Source organism: Eptatretus burgeri, chromosome 11 (genome assembly GCF_056783735.1).
Source record: "Eptatretus burgeri isolate ZD-2024b chromosome 11, Ebu_testis_v1, whole genome shotgun sequence".
Taxonomy (NCBI): domain Eukaryota; kingdom Metazoa; phylum Chordata; class Myxini; order Myxiniformes; family Myxinidae; genus Eptatretus; species Eptatretus burgeri.
This window is the reverse complement of record NC_140971.1, coordinates 79,183,177-79,206,961: the sequence shown is the minus strand read 5'-3', so window position 1 is coordinate 79,206,961 and position 23,785 is coordinate 79,183,177. Positions and strand designations below refer to the sequence as shown.

Genomic DNA, 23,785 nt, shown 5'->3' with positions numbered 1-23,785 from the left:
TTTGACAAGCGGGACATCCTCAACGCCGATGAGACAGGAATCTACTTCCGCGCTACCTGACTCGACGTACATTGCCAAGAAGGACAAGAGAGGCAAAAAAGGATTCAAAACGGCAAAGACCGAGTGACATTGATGGCCTGCTGCAACATGTACGGTGGAAAGGAAGATCTTCTTCTGATTGGCAAACCAAAGAAGCTGCGTTGCTTCAAAAATCTTCAACAACTGCCCCTGACCTACGACTTCTCTTCCAATGCGTGGATGACAAGTAGAATCTGGGAGCGCTGGCTTCGCGTATTGGATCTCAAGTTCCATCATCAAAAACGAAAGGTACTTATGCTTGTTGACAATTGTTCAGCACACACTCAAGTCGATGGACTGAAGAGCATCACCGTCAAGTTCCTCCCGCCGAACACAACATCGGTGCTCCAACCATGCGACATGGGAATAATTAGGACGCTGAAGGCCTACTTTCGACACCAGCTTCGCCAGAACATCATTGATACACTATCGATGATAGCCAGGAAGAACTTGTAGCCAACAAAGTCGTCAAATAGGTAACGCTGTTGGACACGATGAATATGCTCAATGTTGTGTTGGAAAAAGTTAGGGCAGAAACGATTCGGAACTGTTGGCGAAAGGGAGTATTTGTTGGAGAACCAGACCCAATGCCAGAAATGGAGCCACTGCCCTCGCCACCACCTGGGCTCACAGCCGAAGTGTTCGATCAATGGATCACCATCGACGACGACATTGAGACAACAGGCGAAATTACGGAAGAGGAAATGACCGGCCAGCTCGTCGGTCAGATTCTCGAAGCCACCGAGCCCATAGCTGAAGAAGTGGAAGACGAAAGCGACGACGAACCCGAGCCGATGCCAACAGCAGCAGAGATGTGGACTGCACTCGCCAAATTGGACAGGGGACTGCAGCTCTCAAGTTTTGCCCATCCCGATTTCCGCTACGTAACGGATTCAATAAAGGAACATTTGTGCAAAACCTTCCCTCCCAAGCAAGCGACCTTGGAGAGATTCTTTTGAACAATCCCCTTGTCACCGTTTGATAAATCAATGTTTTTGTAGCATAAAGCATTGTTTAACGACATTCGCTTTTTGTCTTATCTATCCAGTGGGTGGCTGAAAATAGGTCCTCCGCTTAATAAATCCAGCCGGTTAATAAATCCAAACGGCGTGGTCCCATGGTGGATTTATAAAGCGGTGTCGACTGTACAGACATTTACATGTTGCTGCACCTGTGTCAAATAAGCAGACTCAAATGATAATCACTGGGCTGCATTTGAAATATTTTTTTTAGAGATCGAGATTTTCTCAACGGTTCTCATATATTTTTGCATGCTGAATTCAGAAATGCATCTAATTTCGCTCAATCAGGTCAAGTTTTTATGCTATCTCAATTTTAAGGAAAAAAATAATCAAAATTTTTGTTTTTTAATTAGCATTTTTAAAATTCAAAATCAGACTTACATTGACAGAAAATGTACAAAATATATATATATATATATATATATATATATATATATATATATATATATATATATATATATATATATATACAGTATATAAAATGACACAAAAGTACACTTAATGTGGAAGAAAGTGCCTTCTCAATTACTTTCATTTCAATTTCAGAAAAATATAGATAAATCGTTGTTTCTGGCAACACCCAACTTCAGTCGCTGTTTCCCTTCATCTTTTTAGGTCATCTCTATCATCTCAGTAGAGATGACCTAATAATAACAGTCTCGAAGTCTGTCCGTCCGTCCATACGTCCATCCGTCCGTCCACAATCAAACCGAGTGGAGACAAATAACCAATAGTGGAATGGATAGAGGTCGATGAGATATGCACAACCATATAACTTTCAAGGTCGTCCAAGGTCGAGATCAAAGTCATGAGGCTGTCAAAGTTGCGAAAATCGTCGATTTCAAATCGTATCTCCTCCCTCATTTATCAAGAGAGATCAAATGTTATTAGTGATTCAGATACTACGGACTACAATCTAGAACAACATGAGCCGTTTTTTTGAAATTTGCTCTCGTTCCGATTCTATAGCCCTTCAAACTTCGCTCTGATTCCCCGTATGGGCCGTTCATAAAGTACATACAAAAATAAAAGTATTAAATTAAGAACCGGAACTCTCCGAGACAAATATTACATTTGAAGCTTTTGTCAGATTTAACTAAAACAATGGAACACAAGTTTATATGCACACTTACTTTCATTTATTATATGACATTAACATTTAGTGGGGCAACTTAGCATAACAATTGTGCATTTTGTGAGGAAAGCACCAAATTTGGCACACCAGTAGCTTTTCATATTATGAACACATTTGGATATTGGGCCATCTCAAAATTTTTGATGGCAGTGGAAAATGGCTGCCATAGCCATCAGCTGCTGAATTTGAGATGGCTCAATATGTTCATAATATGATAGGCTACTAGTGTGCCAAATTTGGTGCTTTCCTCACAAAATGCACAATTGTTATGCTATATTTAGCTAAGTTGCCCCACTAATTGTCTTGAATGTCAATTTGTACTTTTATTTTCATAAATGACATGTGCTGTTATATTAAAAGAAAAAGGTAAATTACACCGCTAGGGACTGCATTGTCATGACTTACAAACATCGGTTCATAAGGAACTGCTGGCTTTGCAAGCGATTAGCGATGTATGAGGGGGGGGGTGGGGGGTGGGTGGGTGGTCACTAGCCTGCATACAGAGGGGGGTGGGTGGTTTTGAAACCCGGAAGTAGACTGTACGTACTTTATGAACGGCCCCTATTCCAGTCTGGCACAGTTACTTTCGACCTCTGGCAGAGATGACCGGCACTCCCGCTCGGGGGTATTTTTAATGTTGAATTTCACATTAACGGTACTTATGCGTTATTTTATATATAGTTTGTACATTTTCTGTCAATGTAAGTCTGATTTTGAATATTAAAGAATGCTAATTAAAAAACACAAAAATTTTGATTATTTTTTTCCTTAAAATTGAGATAACATAAAAACTTGACCTGATTGAGCGAAATGAGATACATTTCTGAATTCAGCATGCAAAAAGCATATGAGAACCGTTGAGAAAACCTAGACCTCTGCAATGACGCAGACCAGTGAATTGAGGTAACACCGGTCAACGAGCGTATTATGAGACTAAGGATTCGTCACTCCTTGGGTGTCTTTTCCCTGATCTCTATATATGCTCCGACTGAGGTGAGTGATTGAAGGACGCATTCTATGCCACGCTCGAGTCTGTGGTTGATCATTGTCCCAGGCAAGATACTCTTCTCATCTTGGGGGATTTCAATGCATTGACTGCAACTGAAAGGGATGGTTATGAGACATGTTGGTCCCCATGGGTTTGGAACTGTGAACCAGAAGAGCACCAAGTTCCTTGACTTTGCAAGAAGTCATGAACTTAGGGTGGCTGGTTCATGGTTTCAGCGCCCACAAGCTCATCGCTGGACTTGGTATTCCAATGCTGGCGGTGTGGCAAAGGAGATTGACCATGTGCTCATTGATGGTGGCTGGAGGATGATCCAGAACTGCAGGGTGTACCGTAGTGCTCAATTCCTCAATAATGACCACAGGCTTGGTGTCGCAACTCTGAAGTTGCAACTTGAATCCGGGAGAATGGTACCATCCCAGCCTAGGCTGGATGTTTGCAAGCTCAGTGATAAGAGAGCAGCTGAGGAGTTTGGGAATGGGCTGAGTGGGGATTTGGGGGTCTGGGTGCTTTGGGGACTCCTGAAGATTTGTGGAGTACCTTCAGGACCACCGTCCTTGATGTTGCCGGTGGATGTCTTGGAACTCACCGCAGGGCGAAGAAGAATTTTGTCTCTCAAGGGACATTGGATACCATTGACCAGAGTCACAGGGCCAGGTTGAATGGCAGAGCTGAGCTGTTCAGGAAGCTGAGGCATAAAACTGTACATGTGCTCAGGGTGGACAAGGAGGCATTTGTGTGAAAAATCTGTGAGGGGGTAGAGCATCAGCTGTGGTCAAGTGATTCTCGTCCTGCTTGCAGGGGAATTCGCGCATTGCGTTCCTCCGAGCCCATCCCTTTACTTGGTGTGTACTGCAGTGAGAGCGGAGGGTGGAGGACTCTTGATGGAGGAGTCCAAAATGAAGGCCCGCTGGGCCTGTTACTTTGAGCGGCTGGACCAGGCTGATCCACCAGCTGTTGAGTTGGATGATAGGAGTGTTACTATCCCTATTGCTGACCCTCCAATCAACTGTAATCCACCTTCGCTTGTGGAAACACGGGCTGCAGTAAACCGGTTGAAATGGGGTAAAGCTCCGGGGATCTGTGGCGTCTATGCTGAACTTCTCAAAGCTGGTGGAAATGCTATGCTCGTGTCATTGCATGGATTTCTGTGCTCTGCCTGGAACACAGGCATCATCACAACTGATTGGAAGAGGGGCCTTGTTGTCCCTCTCGAGAAAGGGAAGGGTGATAGCCAGGACTGCAACAACTACCGAGCGGTGACGCTGCTCTCAGTGCCGAGCAAGGTCTTTGCTCGGGTAATTCTTGATAGGGTTCGCCACCATCTGCTTGAGCACCAGCGCCAGAGCAGTCATGCTTTACACCAAAGAGGTCAACGATTGACTGTATCCTTGCCCTTCAGGTCCTCACCGAAAGCAGATGAGAGTTTCGGCACAGGCTGCTAGCAGCCTATGTTGATCTCTGTAAAGCATTTGATTCAGTGAATCAGGATGCCCTCTGGAGGATTCTTGGTCTTCGTGGGGTGCCACCAAAACTGATCAATCTGATGTCTGAACTATACTCTGGTACTGAGTGCTGTGAGATGTGGTGGTACCATCTCTGACTTATTTGCAGTTGTTATTGGAGTTTGTCAGGGGTGTGTGCTGGCTCCTACACTTTTCATCGCTTGTATTGTATGGACTGGATTCTGGGAGGATGTTGGAGAGATCAAGCTGCGGTGCGTCGTTTGGGAATGTCAAGATCTCTGACCTTAATTTCGTAGATGATGCAGTCATCTTTGCAGAGACTGAATATCCGTTTGGGGGCCCTCGAGGTGCTGAATGAGGAGTCGGAGCCACTGGGATTACCGATTTCCTGGATCAAAACTAAGATCCAGGCTTTCAATGACATCTTGGATGCTGCTGTCTTGTCTGTACCTGTTTGTGGCGAGGATGTTGAGGTCATGGAGAGATTCACTTACCTTGGCAGTGATATTCAAGTCTCTGCTGGCTGTGAGCCAGAGGTCAATAGACGTCTGGGTCGGGTCTGGGGAGTCATGGATTCTCTGGATCATTGGGTGTGGCGCTGTCTGACCTGTGCAGGACGACAAAAGATCCTCGTCTTCAGGTCCTTGGTGCTTGCAGTCTTGCTCAACGGATGTGAGACTTGTACTTTGACCAGGGATCTGAGATGGAGTCTTAATTCCTTTGGTACCAGGTCTTTTCGGAGAATCCTTGGCTATCTCTGGTCGGACTTTGTGTCCAATGAATGGTTGCTGAGAGAGACTCAAATGAGATTTGTTACCTGCATAGTCCATGAGCATCAGCTGCCGCTGTATGGATATGTGGCTCATTTTTCTGACACTGATCCTGCTCACCAGATTTTCAAAGTAAGGGAGCTTCGTGAATGGAGGAGGCCAATGGGCCGACCTCGTGCCTCCTGGTTGCAGCAGGTTTAACAGCATCTCAAGGATATGGGATGGGCCAGGCATCTGCCCGGTGGATGGCCAGACGGAGGCCCCTTGCGTACCAGCAAAAAGTGGGCACTGCAATGCGCTGCTTCAGCGCATGCTCCCATACTTGACCTGATATATGCAAACGGGCATTACTACATCGAAACAGCAGAATATTTTATGCTTTCCGCTCCCATATCATGCTATCAATGACTTCACAGAAACCAATTTTGGCCGGCTGTCTAACTCACAGTTTTTGGAGAAAGAATAGCAAGGACCTGCGTAACCTCCGCAGTGAAATCGCTGCTTGAGATAATGCCAGACAGTTATTTGGGAGGTGTATACACAACAGAACACTGTCTTGGTCACTGAGGCCATTCTTCACAAGGCCCTTGATGCCTATCAGCTCAAAATCCTTTTAACTGTCACTTTATTTATTTTACACTGAAGGGCACACTTACAGGGAGGACATGGTGATTGTGAATCTCACAGCTTCGAAGACGTCTTTGACTTCACATACCAGTCAGCACCAAAATGGTGGCCATAGTATAGAAATTGTGGGTGGAGTCAGGCAAACTGTCCAACCAATGGGTGAAACCTGGACGCATGATGCATCCATGGCTCCTTTTATAGTATAGATGCTCAAACTTCTGCAGCAGATGAAGAAAATGTGGAGGAGTTTTATGGAGAGTTGCAGGATCTGGTAGAACAGGTCCCTAAAGTGGACGTTTTAATTATTATCTTCGACTGGAATGTAAAAATTGGAGAGTAGGAGCACCAGAGATTGCAGGAAAGCACGGACTTGGTGTCCGAAATAAGCCGAGGGAGTGAATGCTGGAGTTCAGTGTGGAGAATGATCTCATAATTGCAAACACACACTTCAAACAACCCAAGCGTAGACTGTATATACACATGGACTTTACCTGATGGGCAACATAGAAATCAGATTGACTACATTCTAATCAACAAAAGATGGAGAAGGGCTGTGCAATCTGCCAATGATCTGCCAATTGCAGACTGTGGGACAGATCATGCACTCCTTGTGGCAAAACTACAAGTCAAATTGAGAAAGGTGAACAAAAAATCTAAAACTCCGACAAGATATGACCTTGAACACATATCTAAACAATATGCGACTGGAACGACACTCGGGAGAGCGCATTACCTCCGCCAAGCTGAATGGTTTATGTTTTGTAAACTAATACATGAATAGGCCGGATCTGCATCCGGACATTATCCAAAACCTAATCAGCTTGTTATTGTCACCTCCCCAACTCATCCACCAAGTTTCGTCTGATACGTACATAGCTGTTTGAAACATTGTGCTATGTCCCATTTTTGGCCCTATTTCTAAATGGTGGAGAATCGCTGAAAAAATTATCGTGTCTGCATCCGGATCTTCACCAAAATCTAATCAGTTCATCCTTGTCACACTCCCAACTTGTGCACCAAGTTTCTTCCAAATTGGTTCATATATTTTTGAGATATCATGCTCACAAACAAACAGACAGACAGACCAGACGATTGGTGTGAATTTTCATGACCATCCGACCATAACCCGAGGAGGAGTAGCATTTGGCGCGAAGGCATCTCCAGCTCTCGCATATTATCGATTTTTGCACTAATTGGCCTTTGACCCCTGACCTAAGCGAAATCGGTCACTATGTCCTGAGGCAAAGTTGTAGTACTCATTGAGTACCATGAACCTGCACAGTTTCATTCGTATCGATGCACTCACCTGGTCGCGAGGGGGCCTTCAATTTCTGCGCATACCTGAATTGTAGGGGGCACTGCGAGTAAAGTATTCCATATATCACAAAAACTGGAATATATTTGATAGAGCATCACCTGTAGATCATTCATGCCAAATTTCATAACCTGACGTGGGATAATGGCTTTCGGAATTGATTTCGCGTGAACGGTACCGATTTTGAAGGAACCAAAGCGTCCCTAGCAACCATCACAATTTCCAAAGCACGAGGTCATAAGATGTACCTACCACCCGAGTTTGGTCAAAATCTGCCCACGTTTACTACCAATTATGCTGATGACAAACGAACAAACATCCAAGCAAACAGACAGAATTACTGACAATAAGGGTCACCTATTTCGGCGACCCAACAGACAGATAAACAGTGACGGATTTAATTGGACCATCGTGTACATTAGAAGCACCGACTCTAAAACTGAAACTGTCGTAATTTGGAGATATCATGTGTGCAGAAAATGAAAGTCTCGAGAAGTCAACCATGCTGGGTATGGTTGAGGGAAGAAGAGGAAGAAGCAGACCCTGTACGTGCTGGATGGATGGGGTGAAGGCTTCAATCATGTTAGCTCTGCCAGAGCTCCACGAAGCAATGCGGGATAGGCATTTTTGGAGAAATCTGATCATCAATGTCACCAGAAGTCGGCCACGACTTGACGGAACTAGATAATGTATCTTTCATCACAATTAAACCACATACACCCGTAAAAGTTCAAAAAATGCTTTCTAACATATGTGGGTCTTAGACTTGGCTGAAAGGATGAAACTTTTTAATAATCCCATGATGTTCTTTATTTTCAAAATGAAATTAGCGATGATGATATCAAGATCTTTATATTATTGAATTCATGAGTAGTTCAAGGTTTCCATGGACTTTTTATTTGAGAAAATCAAAAGCTCCAGGTAAGTTGATGATCCTTCACCTATTTTTCAAGGTGTTCCACTTCTACACGTACAGTGCACACCTGTTACGTTGATGTGGTAGTTCCTTTATGCCATATGTGAAGAAATCTTTCGAGCGGCAGGTACATAGCTGTTTCAAGACTTGTGCTTTGATATATTAATTAATGATAAATTTAATGCCACCCAGGTAGGTGTTCTATCAGTGGTCCAAAGACATTTGTCATCAGCTGGGGTCTCAGCATGCTCATGGAAAACAAATTTCCTTCACCGAGGGAATGATGCACGGCAGCCCCGATCGTACAAAACACCTTCTCTCGGTGATGCAATCTCGAAAGGATTAGCCAAACAATATAGCCCTTGCAATTGTCATCATTAATTTACTTTACGTAAGCTCAAACTCAAGCCATGAGCGTGATGCACAGAAAAGAATTAGCCAGCACGTTTACAAAAAATTAACCCATCCCTATAAATACTGTAGACGTAAACTTACAATTACAACTTACGTAATTCCTCCGAAAGAGATTCCACATGATCCCAAAATGATTAAGCCATTAATCCCATGATTAAGAATTAATTCCACATGATCCCATGATTAAGCCATTAAGATCCCAAAAACACGATTACTACAAGTTTACCAGCTGATGACTGAACCTTGAATATTATTTGGTTCTGGGATAATAACCTGTGAATAGTAACATCTGCACACTATAGCATGGATTATATGGCTACACAGGCCTGCACAGCTTGTAATTCATTCACTCCAATGTAATACGTAATCATGAAGAGAAACCTAACTTTATTCTAATTTTTTTTGTGCAGAGATACATGGACATCAAAGCACAGTTGGACAAACACACAACAAACTAGGGAGTTCGTAGAACACGATACCCAGTGCAGTGTTCAGGTATATACTTCAATTTTAATAAAATAATGATTTTAAACATCGTTGAAAAAATATGGAAGTTTTGCGTTGATGAAGGATTCTTATACACCACCCTTATATTCTGTAAGAAGATAACGGTGAGTCGCAGTTTAGAAGGTAGAGGCTTTATTGATCACCATAGAACGCAGCGTCAATCAGCATCGTACATCGCCATGTGGGCTGCCTCTTGTTCACCTCGACACTATACCCTCTCATGCTATATATCAATATCTCGCATGGTTCTCGGAAGTAAAATAAAGGCAATTTGTGTTCTACAGTGTTGAAGTATATAATTAAGTTTTAAATAGACTTCCTCTACTCTCATTGCCAACGTGTGGCTCTGACCTCTGTCAAGGCTGGAGTGCCCCAAGGCAGTGTTCTGGGCCCAGTCGTATTCCTGACCTTCATCAATGATCTCTCTGACTCTCTGGAAAATCCCCTTTATCAATTTGCTGACGACTCCACCCTCTGCCGTGACATCCCACATCCTTCAGGCAGGCAGACTACAGCCTGTTCCCTCTCTTCAGACCTTGATAGACTCAGGAAGGGACTTCAGACCTTGATAGAATCAGGAAATCAGACCTTCAGGTCTTTCTTAAACACTTAAAATATGTCTTTTAATCCTGAAAAGGTCTCATGCTCTCACCATCTCTCTCCGAAGGACCGTCTGGCAAACCCTCCTATCTACTTTCTTAACAATCCTCTTGAGGAAGTTCAGTTATTCAAACTCCTGGGTCTCACTATCAGCCATGATCTTTCTTGGGAAAACCACATTTCAAAGTTGGCCTCCAAAGCCAGCCACCGACTGGGCATCCTCCGTCGTATAAAGTCCTTCTTTGGCACACCTGAACTCCAATCCAATCCACTGCTCTTCCCTTTGGGCTGGCTTCCCTGCCTCACATCTTCCTCAGCTTTATGCCGTGGAAACCAAAGCTTTCAAGATTATTGAAATCTCTCAAGATAAAGCTGAGTCTATGGGTCTATCACTTCATTGAGACCTCATTTCTGTTCTTAACTTTCTTGTTAAGGATCAAACTGACATTATTTGAGGCTTTGGTCCAGTGTGCTTCGGGCAAGGTTGATGTAGGGGACTAGTGAGACACAGCTCACAGTTTACTTGATGAAATGTAACAAAGTTCTCCTTTCTGGCATCTTGATCATTGTGCATGGGATGCCAACTTTTTTTTTTTCTTTTTTTTTCTTTCATGGAATTTTTTTTCATGTTGGGGACCAATCATGTCTCTACTCCGCGCTGGCTCGCTTTGACTCTGTCATGACATGACGGACTCAGGTATGATAACCTGTTACAATCTTCTTCAATAGATCATGTGGCACCCTCTACAATAGGTGTAGCGACCTCCTTGGGAGGGGGAGGGGGTTGACCCTTTTTCACTTCATTCCCTTGGAACAGGGGGATGTGAGGTTAATGCAAGAACTTTTGGAAATTTTGTTCATGGTGCCAGCGATAGCTCACCAACTCTTCACAAAGGACACCATGGGATCTTTAATATCCACCAACTGATGCCAGCAGATGGGACGCCCGCTTAACATCCATCCAAGGGACAGAACACACAGTGAAAAATCACCCTGCCTGTGAAACACCGGGATGACAGTTTTTGGCTCGGCCAATATTCATACCCAGACGAGACAGCTTTGAGGTGAGTGTGCATACCTCTCGGCTAGGGCATCCTGCCAGGCCAATTTTGTGAAGCAAGAACTATTCCATTGTTCATTAAACACCTCCTCCAGTTTTGGCCAACATCGATCAAAAGGATCCTCTGGAGGTTGCCTTAAGAATGTGCATCTGTGGAAATAGTTTCCAAAGAACAGAAAGATTAAACAACTCTGAATGGACAAAAGATGTCAACGGAACTGTGACCAGCTGTCCTATATTTTACGGGATCGTCCAATTGTATCCCTAAGTGTCTTGTTTCCTGTTTATTCCCTTCCTGGGATGCCATTTGTCCTATATTCTCAGTATTTTGGTCATTATGAGAAATTACCATGACATAGCTGGTCTGGACATGCACAGTGTGACATTGTTGGCATGCTATCGAAGCCATCTCGGGCATATTTAAATAATTAAAATCTCAAAGCTTATTTAAATACTTAAACCTCACATGCTTCAGGGAGCTTCACCCCCTGACCTCCACAAGAGGTGCTGCCCCTTTATTCCACAAGGGGACCAATGGTGGCCCCGTGACTCATGCTCGGGTGTCCCCTTTTTTCACGAGAACTTGTCACCCCTGGTCAATGCAATGTTGAATGATAAAATATGAAAGCTTTTTAACAGCAGAAGCAGTCTCTGAATGAAAAACGGAAGTCTTTCGATACTCTGTTGACACCTATTGTTCATTTATTGTTCTCATTTTATCCCCCCTCTCAGAGACCTTTTCTCAAAGACAATTTCTACATTCGTTTTTTTTTCTAACATATGACAGACAAGCTCTTAAAGTGATGATGACCATTGGGCGAAGCACCTTAATTTAGTGAATCTAGCTCAACCATGAAGTATACCATAATTATTTAACATATGTATCCCTCATCCCTCTCTCCAGTATGGTGTTCAGGTTCATTTGTATCCCTCCTCCATAATATATTCTCCTACCTTATCCCTATATCCTGTATGATATTCAGTGCAGGTACATTTCCTAGGTGTTTTTTTTCTTCTTCTTCTTTTCCTCCTCTTCTCTTTAAAAGGGGTGAGGTCTGATTGCACCAAGGTTCTGCCCTGCCTTCACCACGATAGTCCTCCACCTCCCTCTGTCCTCAGCCAACTCTCTCTACTCTCCAACCACCCCTACCTTACGGATATCCCTCCTCACACAATCCTCCCATCTCAATCTCAGTCTACCTCGTTTTCTCCTACCTTGCTCCCTCAACCTCTCTCTCCCTCTCTCTCTTCCCCCATCTGCACCAAGAATATATTATTTAAATGTAAACTATTTATTTACCACATTAAGAATGTTTACCAAAGTTAACAAATGTCATAGGACACATTTTTTGACAATCTAATTTGCGTAACTGTGAATATCATCAGCTTTCGAATTTGTCTCATCATTCAGCTTTATGACGTCATGCCACAAAGGAAGGGGTCCATGTATTTCCAACTGGGAATGATAATCAGATATCAAAGAGTGGACACCTCGATCTGAACAATTTTGACCATAACTGGTTGTAATCAACTCAACTGTTTGGAGTGTCATTATGGATTCTGAAGACAACAGGAAGCACCATCATTGGCCATTGATTAAACAGACGATCGAATATCATCTCAAGAGGAAAGAAAACCCTGCAGCAGATTATTTCACAGAACAGAAAAAAAGTCTTTCGTCGTATTAAACTTCCATGATTTTAATTATTTTTTTAATGATTGAGGTTTGCACTCAAAATGCTGAAGGCAGGCACATTGTATAGGATTGGCAACAGCGCTGATGGGCAGTTCTTCGCACAGTGAGTTCCACCATTCATGCAACAGTCAAGCCCCAGCTTGTAATCACCTGGCCTTATCTTGATGTCAATAACCTTTTACAATGGGTAAAGCATTACTCTTGGTGTCCCTGTAAGTACACTGTGCTTTGCAGTGTCACTTTGGCCATTTACAGAACCCCAAGGATCATTCCAATCCAAGGCCGAACTTGGCGGCGCAACATGCGGGAGGCCGAAGGTGGAAAAACATTTGTTATAGTTAAAATGGGATTTATTAAAAGAAATGGAGGGGTAAGTGCAGACAAGATGCTACCAATAAAATGGATGAACCAATCGTTTGGCAGACGCAAGTAGGGATGAGAGGGCACACAAAGTTGTGGACAAGGAGAGAAATAACCCACGATGAAGCCAAAGATAAATACCAGAACTCACAACAATGGGGAACAAGCAAGCTGGTTTTGGGTCCGGTATGGTCATGCAGGCTGATGCAGTACAAGGCTGGTGTGGCACAAGGTTAGTGTGGCACAGGGCTTATGCAGCACAAGGCTGGTGTGGCACAGGGCTGGTGTGGCACAGGATTGAAGGATGGCAATGAGGAGAGACAGCCAAAGAAATAAAGAGGAGAGGGATACTGCCTCTACAAAATTCCGATTCCAACCACAACCTCAACTTCCGTGCGCAGTGCGGCTCTTTCCCTCGTAAACTTGCGGACCGTCGTAATACACAGCAGGTCCCTGTCATTGGCTTATCGCGACTGTGGGCATGCCATCTTCTGAGCCATCCTGCCCGTCGGGGCAGTCCCAATAAAAATTCTTACTCCCCCTCTCCAAGGCTCTGTAGCTCACCTTGCCACCATGGCCTGCGGTCCACCTGCCAAACATTCCATGCTGCTTCCTCCGAAAGAGTAATGAGCTTTCCAGTTGTGCCTTTGTGCCCATGTCCTCACCCGGCGTTGCTCAAAAGCAGGTTTTACATAACAAATTTGCTCCATCCTGTTTTAAAGTTAACACACACTTCCTGTCCTGTGCTGTCTTATAATGTGACTTACCTCTGGACAAATAGTTATTGCAAGGGGAAAGCTACACAACACAATCACATGGTTCATTCTATTCTTAACACGATCTGACTATGGATCCTCCCTTCACGCCTTTTCCACCTATACACAATATTCCACAATATAATAATGTATATATCATATACACAGCAATGCATGCTCACACATTTATAAATGTCGTCAACTGGAGAATGTGTATTTGAACATTTTTCTGGAATCTTTTCTTACAACTTGTATTTCCTCTTACGTATATCTGACCAGCTAATGAGGCAGTTTTTATGCACAGAGTAATCTTCACATCTCATAGCTCAATATATATATATATATATATATATATATATATATATATATATATATATATATATATATATATATATATATATATATATATATATATATAACAGTTTTGAATCTGAGTGACCATTGCAAATCTGACAGCACCATTTACAGGGTGATATTTTTGCCTTCGCCTGGAACGAATGCACGTTTGTGCAGCGTGATTCTTGAGCGGACGTGTCCAGCCTTAGGATGCCAAACCACATGGTACATAAGTCGTTCCACCGCAAGTGGATTGACGGAGGGTCCCTTGACAGAAATCGAACATGGTTCAGTGCCCCCCCCTCCCCACCCCCTTCCACTGGCATAGTCCAGGTGGGTTGAAAGGGTTTTGGACTTTACTTCCATCCTTTTTCAAACAATCATAATTCCCATTTGCCATTCAATGCAGAGTATATGTTTTGTGTCAACTATTGATACAATAATTTTCCTAATCCCTTTTATACCGGGCCCTTTTATGTCCACTGACAAGCCGTTGCCGCCTTTATGTATTGCGATCACCCCGCCGTCATCCGTGAATGATGTATTCTCAAGCGTCACGCCGGGAGCCAGACGTATGAACACAGATGGAATCGTAACCAGGCAGATGCAAATCATGCAGAAGAAAACCCATTTGATTGATTTCAACGCCAAGAAGATCCAGATAAAGGTGTGCAATCCTTTCTAGCAAAGGCATTTAAGAGTATTTAAACTAAAAAATGACATTAACAAATAACCGGGCTTCCTTATCATTGTTGGCGTTGAACAAGTTAGCGGTTTTGTATCGTGAAGAAATCAAATCGGCGATTGAATGATGTGAGGACATGGAAAGGGTTAAATAACAGTGTGATAGGAAAGCTGTAGTTTGTTTGTTTGAGAGAGTACGTGGTGTAGGTATTTGGGAAATTTTATATGAATGCGAGCATCTTGTGCCTATGCTTTATAAATACGCTGTGCCTACAAGCATCCTGTGCCTAAAACACACAGTAGTATGTGTTAATTTATATAGAGGGGTGTTTGTGACATTTTGGACAATGCTGCACTACTACACTTACATTCATCTACTAGCGTGTTAGTGCACCTTGCCATCTTGCTGTCTCTTCTTGGTTTAAATACAAGGTGTAAAGTCTATAATGGAATCGTGGAAAGCCAGCACAGAGCCTCGACTTAGACCCAATGGAGCCACATATAAAATACAAGCCGAGATGCCCCAAAAAGTCATGCATGTGATCACGGGATCTTAGAAAGGATAAAGGTGTGGGGGTGGTGGGGGGGGGGACAATGTTCCACATCATCGAAAGATTCACTCGAACAAACAGTTTCACTTTAATGCAATACATGTGAGCTTTAGTTGATACATTGATTTGTTTTGTGTTTCACAGGCCGCCCCGTGCTTTGCCCAACATGAATGACTCTGCCATTGTAACGTCCTCCCTGTTGTCCTCACCAAGCCCAACTCCCACAAAAAGGTAAGTTTTTGTCCTTAAGGGCACAGTAAGTGACTTTTCACTTTCATGTTTGTCCATATGTGTTGCAATGGGAATGGTTGGAAGAATTGTTGTCAAAGAGGCGTGCAAAGGGAAAGTTATCGCAATTTGCATTCACATAACTCTTTTATAGGCGATACAATACCAGGCCAATTGTTTTTCTAATCAGGCCGAGAGTTGAAACCAGCAGTCATTCCGTCCAAAGCCAATAGGTCCATTTATTTTCTTGAAAACGTTTTGTCGAATGTAACGGATCGATGCTGTGCCATTTCAATCACCTTTGAGAAACACTCAAAGGATGAGACTTGTGTTATTACAATGTTGTGCATTGTTCATTAGTTGCCTTTTAAAACCACAACAGTTTGTTGTTTTACTACTTTATAGACAGCATTTTATCGGAAATGCCAAGTTTGTCTGATGCCTTTGAAGAATCAACCACAAGGTGTGGAATGGCAACACTGGTAGGCCTATCCAAGGAGGTCAGGCTGGTTACCTTTTCTCTGAACGCGTTTAGCAAGCAGGGCTTTTCATCACAAAGTGCGCCGTCCGGCGGAACATCAATAAATCGCATAGCTGTCTGATAACATTAGTTGGTAAACACTAAAGATCCCTGCTGTCCTTTGACAAAAGTATGCGAGTTATCACTGGCCACCTAAACAAATTCCAAATTCCTGACCAGCTTCTGTTGACTATCAAGCTTGACCAGCAGTTCACCAAATAATTGGGCCAGGCATATACGCCATACGAGCTGCCAACTCCAACTTAATGGGACTTGGCAGAAGGAGATTGAAATATAAATTAATAGATCCGAGATTTTCACTCAGTCCTACCTACCGTCCGACGTTAAGTAAGTCCAAACAGTTTGACAGGTAGTTTTTCTTATTCTCTACTATACAGTCCCGATATAGTGGCATCATTGCTTGGGAGTGTGGTTATGCCAATGATGTGGTGCCCCCTGTCGGTTCAGGTAGGAATCTTTGGAATCTGATCAGTATGCCAGCAATAACTTACTATCTATTCGTCAAAAGACACCTGGGGATCTTCGACATCCTTCAGCTCATGCCAGAAGATGCGACACCCAACTTAAGATCCAACCAAGGGACGGCACACTTGTGATGTAATGTCCTGCCTGTGAAACACCAATCCGACAGTTTGCAGTCGGGTTGGGAATCAAACCCAGACTAAATGGCTCAAAGGAAAGTGCACTGTGCCTGGACCATCCTATTTGGACAGCTGGCTTGTCCAAAAACTGCGACACCATTTTACTAAGCTTCTTGCCAGAAAATCACAACTGATATTCCAAAGGGCCTAAAGGTACTGCGGGTATGTACATAAAGGTCCAGTATTTTGGCTCGTACGTCAAAATACTGACCTTTATGTTCAATTGAATCGATCCAACTTATCTTTAGAAGATGCACTTCAAATTCCATTTTCGGTTTCAGGAATGGAGTCAAGCTCCCTGTGAATCCATTCACCTCCCTCCCTCAGGATACTTTCCCCCATGAGTATTGTTTCATCATGATTGTCAACAACTCACAACTTCTCAGATGTTAGATCAGTCTGCTTAATCACGCCCGATTACTTGTCCCGAGAGGCCCGTACTTTTACATAAAGATTGAATTATGGGTCAAAAATTTCTGCCTCGCAGGTGTATCCTCCACCCTCGGAGGTGTCAATAATGTGATCCAAAAAGACTTGAAAATATAATCACGTGAGCACGCAACTACGCAAAAGTAAACTCAGCGCAACTTATAACAACGGCTTGAGGTTTACCATCATGGTTAGTTATGTTTTGTAGCCCATCCATTTTGGGTTAGCTTCTAGCAATTTAATTTATCACACAGGCGAGTGATATCTGAAGATGACGTACAATTTGTGTAAAGTCGAGAATGTCGTTTGGGCCTGGCAGTCTACATTGGCTCATATATGAAACAGGTGGGGGGGGGGGGAGGGATAATTATTAATAATTAATGTGTAAGCCATCGAGCTGTGATGTAATCAGGTTAATCACAAACAGACTGACATTCCACACTCTTCACGGTTGAGGTGCGGAATACGAAGTCGTGGATTTATGCAGTCTAAGCACCGGTCTTATTTTGTTCAACTAAAATTGTGCTTATAACTGCCATCCCATGGTAATGAGAATCCAATAATTCATTATACATGCACAGAAGGGGTGGAGGGGAGGATGTTCAATTAACGTTTGAAATTGGCAATAGGAAGAGACATAAGGGGGGACAGAAGAGAGAATGGAGGGTTCGAGGGTTTCAGGAAAAATTGAAGGGGGGGGGGAGAGGAGATTGGGAATACATACGAGTTCGGAAGGAGAGGGAACAATCGGAGGGATTGATGGTCAAGATTTCCACCATTTTGCATACTTAATAAATGGATGACTCCTTATTGTAACTGCAGTTCGCTCTGGTTTATAGCTACTTTTGTCACTTGAAGGTGTTTAAACTGGATGCAATGTCATGGCACTGGCACATCATGTCCTACTCCTTATTACCTCCACCACCGAAGGTGAAGGAGGTTATGTTTTCACCCCTTTCTGTCTGTTTGTCTGTTTGTTTGTGTACAGGATATCTCAAAGTTGTGAAGGGATTCGGATGAAACTTGGTGGACAGGTGTGACAGGGACGAACTGATTAGATTTTGGTGAAGATCTGGATCCGACTACGAGAATTTTTAAAAGACATTCTTCACCATTGATAGGGCTAAAATGATATATAGCACAATATCTCAAAAAGTTGTTGACGGATTTGGATGAAACTTGGTGGACATGTTGGGTGTGTTGCAAGGACGAATCAGTTCGACTTGGGTGAAGATGTGAATCCAGATCTGGATACGAGAATTATTTAATATTTAAAGTTATTCTTCATCATTGAGAGATAGGGCCAAAAACGATTTACTTCTGTGGAGCATGATATTTCAAAAATATATTGGGCCCGATATGTATCCGTGGATCAGTCATTACGTGACAGAGGTACGCACTCTTCCGAGTGCCCTTCTAGTTTAATGTAAGATCCCGGATGTAATCATTCGTACGCACAACCTACTGTAAGTGCAGGTGAGTCTGACAGGATGGCCTATGGCCTAAGAAAAACGCACACTCACCTCATAGCTATCTATGAGGTTCACATGTTGGCCCAGCTTTGGTTCACATGTTGGCCCAGCTTTGGTTCATATGTTGGCCCAGCTATAAATTGTCATCCTGGCATTTCACAGGCAGGGTGTTTCATCAAAGTGTGTGCCACTCCCTCGGATGGACGTTAAACCGGGCATCTCGTCCGCCGGCATGAATTGGTGGATGTTAAAGATCCCATGGTGTCCTTCGTAACGAGTATCGCCCATCGCCGTGGGATATCTAAATGGCCAAATTCCAAATTTCTGCCCTGACTTCTTGAGTCGGAATGGCGACTCAACTAGAAATGTACCCTTGTAACTACTTTGGCAGCACCAACACTCTGTGTATGGAATGGTACATAATAATGATGAAGTGCAATGACGCAACCGGCTTTCCATGACATGCTTCAATATCCAGCACCTCTTGTTGGCCAAATTGCAGTTTTAAGATGAGTCGAATCCTGTCGCCCATCACAACCAAACACAACAGCTCATTGTTGAACAGGTGGCCAAATGAGCTTCCTGCCTCCTTTATTTTTATTGTTATTGGGTCGCCGAAATAGGTGACCCTTATTGTAAGTAATTCTTTCAGTTGGATTGGATGTTTGTTTGGATGTCTGTTCGTTTATCATCAGCATAATTGGTAGTAAACGTGGGCGGATTTTGACCAAACTCGGGTGGTAGGTACATCTTATGACCTTGTGCTTTGGAAATTGTGATGGTTGCTAGGGACGCTTTGGTTCCCTAACAACAACCGAAAAACCTTAAAAGTCGGTACCATTTTGCTCTATATCTTATAGTTTCCATGCTCGGCGACCCATTGCTGCCTACCGGCTTGTTTCATGTCTTTGTCACTACCATGCGCTTGCAATTCATTATAACAGGGCTTACTTCATCAGTTATTTGCTCTAAAGTATCACACAAGAGGGTTTTCAAAGCTGAATGTGATGGAAAAAAAAAACTCTTCTCAGATGGTTGTGAGTCACCACTCAAACTCTGTGGTTTACAGGTAGAGTTGATGTGTCATTACAATTATTCATGACAGTGCTTTCCTTCCACTATTGATGAAGCCATTATTGCCATACATTGGTTCATATTTCTTTCTCTCAATCTGGTGGCAGGATGTCCCTTCACAACAGTACAATTAGAGCAGCCTTGGAATCAAACAATATCGACAGAATAGGGTACTCGGTTGGGAAGGAAGAGTTTCGTTTATTTTCCAAAGTCTCACCAAAAGGAGGATATCTAGATTACAATAAAAACCGGAAGTATATAATAGGTAGATCGAGCATCTGTGCATGAAATGAACAATTATAATCTGAAATTTTTATGGATATCAAAGGGTAGGGCTAGTTTTCGTGAAAATACACTTTTAAATGTGGGAAAGTTAGGTGTTTGTCAGAATGTCAGTTACCGAACTGTCTTTGTTCTTAAAAAACAAAACTTCCAGCTGGTTGTATTGTTGTAATGTTTTCACATATTGATCATGATGTCTCATCCACATTCATTTTGCAATCTTTTCCTTCCTTAAAAATATTTAATTTGAAAGAGATGGGATTTGAACGATTGGACCCAGCATCTTGAGCTGGGTGCTTTATTGGGAATGTCAAACAATTCACTCCAAAGGCAAGGTTCAATGCAGGCGTTACCATTCCAGCCTTACCACTTACCGACTCACACCTAAATTGGCCGATGAAATAAATGAGGAGGGGCTGTGGGAAGCGAGCCGAAGCTAACTTACCTCTTCTCCTTAATGTTCTACCTCCTTCAACACAATAATTCAAACACTTGCAAACTCTTGGTTCCTCGCTCCTAACTCCTGGGGCGGGTCGAAAATGTAAGAAAGCACACAAAAACTTATCGTAAGAGACAAAACCTTATCCAAAACTGTTTAACGTTTAAACAACCCCTTCTAAAGACTGCGTTCCCCGGTGGATGCTGCAATATCCCTCGTTACCTGCGGCACCATCCCAATTTACCTAATCCAAATTTCTGTGGGCCCTGTCTCTCTGGTACAGGTTAGTGACATGGATCAAGTGAACGTTCCCTCACTCACTCACACATACAAACCCAATATAAATCATTCATTCCAATCCCGCAAGACCATGACTTAAATGTTATTACACACATGTGTGATCCTCAACAAGGCAGCGGCGAGGTACCGTACAATCAAGATGGTGGGGGTGCTTATGGTTGTGGTGCCCGCAGTCCAACAGCAAGTCGCCTGACTTACGACTTCTTTGCCCCCCTCCCCCCCTTCAACTATTCGGTCCCTGACAGCCAAACAGCTCTTTTGCAGTACGTCCTGCCAGAGAGGGTCTCCTCATCATCCAGACTCTCTTGGCCTCTTCTGGTTTGTCAGAGGTCTCCCTACCACTGGTCACACAACTGGACCCCCCTCCAGAACCATTTACCGGGTGGGGGGGATCTCTGCACCATCCAGGCTCCCTCGGCCTCAACTGGGTCGCCAAGGGTCTTCTTACCATTGGTCGCCCAACCAGACCCTCTCCCGACGGGTCCCATTTCCAGACACTTCCGGCTGCCAGGGACAAATTACCTCAGGGAGAGGCGCAGTCACAACTCCTCCAGTGCTTGATCCATTCCTGTAGACCCACACATCTTCCCACCCACACAATCCAGCACTGTCATTCCCTCCTTCGCTGTCATTCAATTCTCAAACATTGTAATTCAAAAAAAAAAACGTGATTGTGTTCCTACACTGCCATGCCCTCCTTTCATGTTATAATTTTTATTATATTTTTGTATACCTTGTCAAGGCTCGTATGAGAGCCAACACACAACACAGAGCAAGGGGAGCATGAGACAAGAGGGGCATGAGAAGGACAAAACAGTGGGGAACAGAGACGTTAGGAGATCTGTGGAAGGAAGAGGGATGGGGTGGGGAACATGGGGAATACAAGATGGACACTACGGGACTTTCAGGAAGGAAAGCAGAGAATATGAAGGAGATGGGTTTGGGGTGGATTATCGGGGGTAGAAAAGATCGAGGATTTGGATGGGGGACGATAAGAGGTGGTGGTGAACAGTTGTTTTGAAGGCCTGGAGGGAAGAATGGGATTGAACAGAGTGAGGGAGTTTATTCCAAAGGCAGGAAAAAAGAGGAATGAAAGAGTGAAGGTGAGCAGTGATTCGTGATTTTGGTCCTTTTACCAGAAGGGGGTTGTTGGCGGACCTTGAGTGCCCTGCGGAAATATCATGGGGACAAATCACAGACAGAGCAGGGGGGCAAGACCGGAGAGGAGATGGTAAAAGACAGAAACACTACCGACCTGCCTGCGGTGAGAGAGTGAGAGGCCCAAAGACTCAGCCTCATTGTGGGAGATCCCAATGCTCCGAAGTGCCTTGGTTTCTACAGCGTGAAGCCAAGAAAGGTGAGAGGCAGGAGCACAAGCCCAGAGGGGAGAGCAGTACTCCATCAGGCTGCAGACGAAAGCTTTGTTTGTGGTCACAAGCTCAGGTGGGCCGAGGAAGGACTTTGCATGACGGAAGATTCCCAGTTGGTGACTGGCTTTGGGGGCCAGGTTGGAAATGTGGCTTTTCCAGGAAAGATCATGGCAGATAGTGAGACCCAGAAGCTTTAATGAAAGGACTTCTTCCAGAGGATTGTTGAGAAAGTAGATGGAGGGGGGGGGGGGCGGTTCCCAAACGGTCCTTTCGGAGAGACATAGTGAGAGTGTGAGATTTGTCAGGATTGAAAGACATGCCAGGATTGAAAGACATGAATTCACATTCATTCTCCAAAAACAACTCAGTTATTGACATGTAACGGACATCAACACCACAGGACAATTCTGGTTTCCAAATCGATCAATTTACTGACTATTGAGTCACTCTCGCCCGCTCCCTTCCTAATTACCCATGTCCCAATTTCCAGCAAAACTGAACCCTTGGGACAGTAAGCATTAAGTCACCTTGCCCTAAGTACAAGCTGTTGGAAGTTGGTCCGATCCAAGAGTGTCATCCATCCCTTCCAGTTTTCTTCACACCCTTCCAATTCACTCCTGTGGATTCATTGCTTTCAATCTCTCTGGACTCCATACCCTTTTATTTTTCTTCTAATTTTGCCTATTATTCCAAAATCTTGTCGACCAACCTGGCTGATACTTGGGTGCAGTGGAAGACTTCAAGCGCAACCTCAATGAGATGCCAGAAAACCAGGTCAGCCACAGGAACTGCATTGATATAATTTCTAGCGAGAGACAGCAGGATCGATACCTGCACCCCCCTCCAGGATCTGGTAGACCCAGATTTCTCTCATCTACTCCCAGAAGCCTGCATCCTCCTCCACAATCTGGTAAACCCAAAATTCTCTCATCCTGTGTCTTGTCAGCTCAGAGTTTCTGCAATAGCTGGAGTTCTTATACACTCTGCTATGAATGTTCATCAAGCTCCAACTTTCTTCCCACCAACATCTTTTTAAGCTCTTCCAAGTCTTTCTGCAGTTGCTCTTGCTCACTCTCCACCACCATCATCTGACCCTGGGCTGTTCCGCTCATCTGCTCGGCTGTCTGCGATGAGAGTTGGAGTGAGTTGAGATGTGTGTTGGCCTCTTGCAGCTCTTTATTTTTCTCTTTCATCTTCCCATACCACCGTTCACTTGCTCTTACTTTCTTTTCAGCTCTCGTGAGCACTTGTTGTGCTGCCGGCACAGCCCATCCAATTCAGCTTGCATAACTTGGGCATCAGCCTGCACGTGCTTCCGACAGCTGCGATCGCTGTCCAACTCGGCTTCGAGCTCACGCACTCTCTCCCGAAGACTTTTCACCACTTTCTAGGCTTCGCTCTTGAATGACTGCAGTTCAGTACGCAATGTCCTGTTCTCCTGGCACTCCAACTCTTTCAGCAAGCAAGTAAGCTCTTTTTTAGCAGATATTTTTCATTGAGTCCTTCTGTAATGCTGGGTTCTGGAATCAATAAAGGCTGTAGTTCTGGTTCTGGTTCAAGTTCTGACTCTTGCTCACCTGGAATCACCACTACTGGACTCACATGCTCAGCCATCGCAGACGCCATCGTGTCTGGCCCCAGCTATCCATTGCAACACAGTTGTACCTCCATGGGATGGAAGACGAGGAGACTCGGATCTGATATAACCTGG

The 23,785-nt window shown here is 43.9% G+C and overlaps 1 protein-coding gene across 5 annotated transcripts in view; it reads left to right on the top strand.

The window, feature by feature from the left end:
- Positions 1-23,785, top strand: part of DTNB (dystrobrevin beta) — a 218,487-nt gene that overhangs the window by 170,471 nt on the left and 24,231 nt on the right. For all 5 annotated transcript variants that reach the window (XM_085847130.1, XM_085847131.1, XM_085847134.1 and 2 more), the window contains exon 10: positions 15,443-15,529. In XM_085847130.1, coding sequence (XP_085703256.1) covers positions 15,443-15,529 — 87 coding nt within the window. The remainder of the gene's footprint in view (positions 1-15,442; positions 15,530-23,785) is intronic.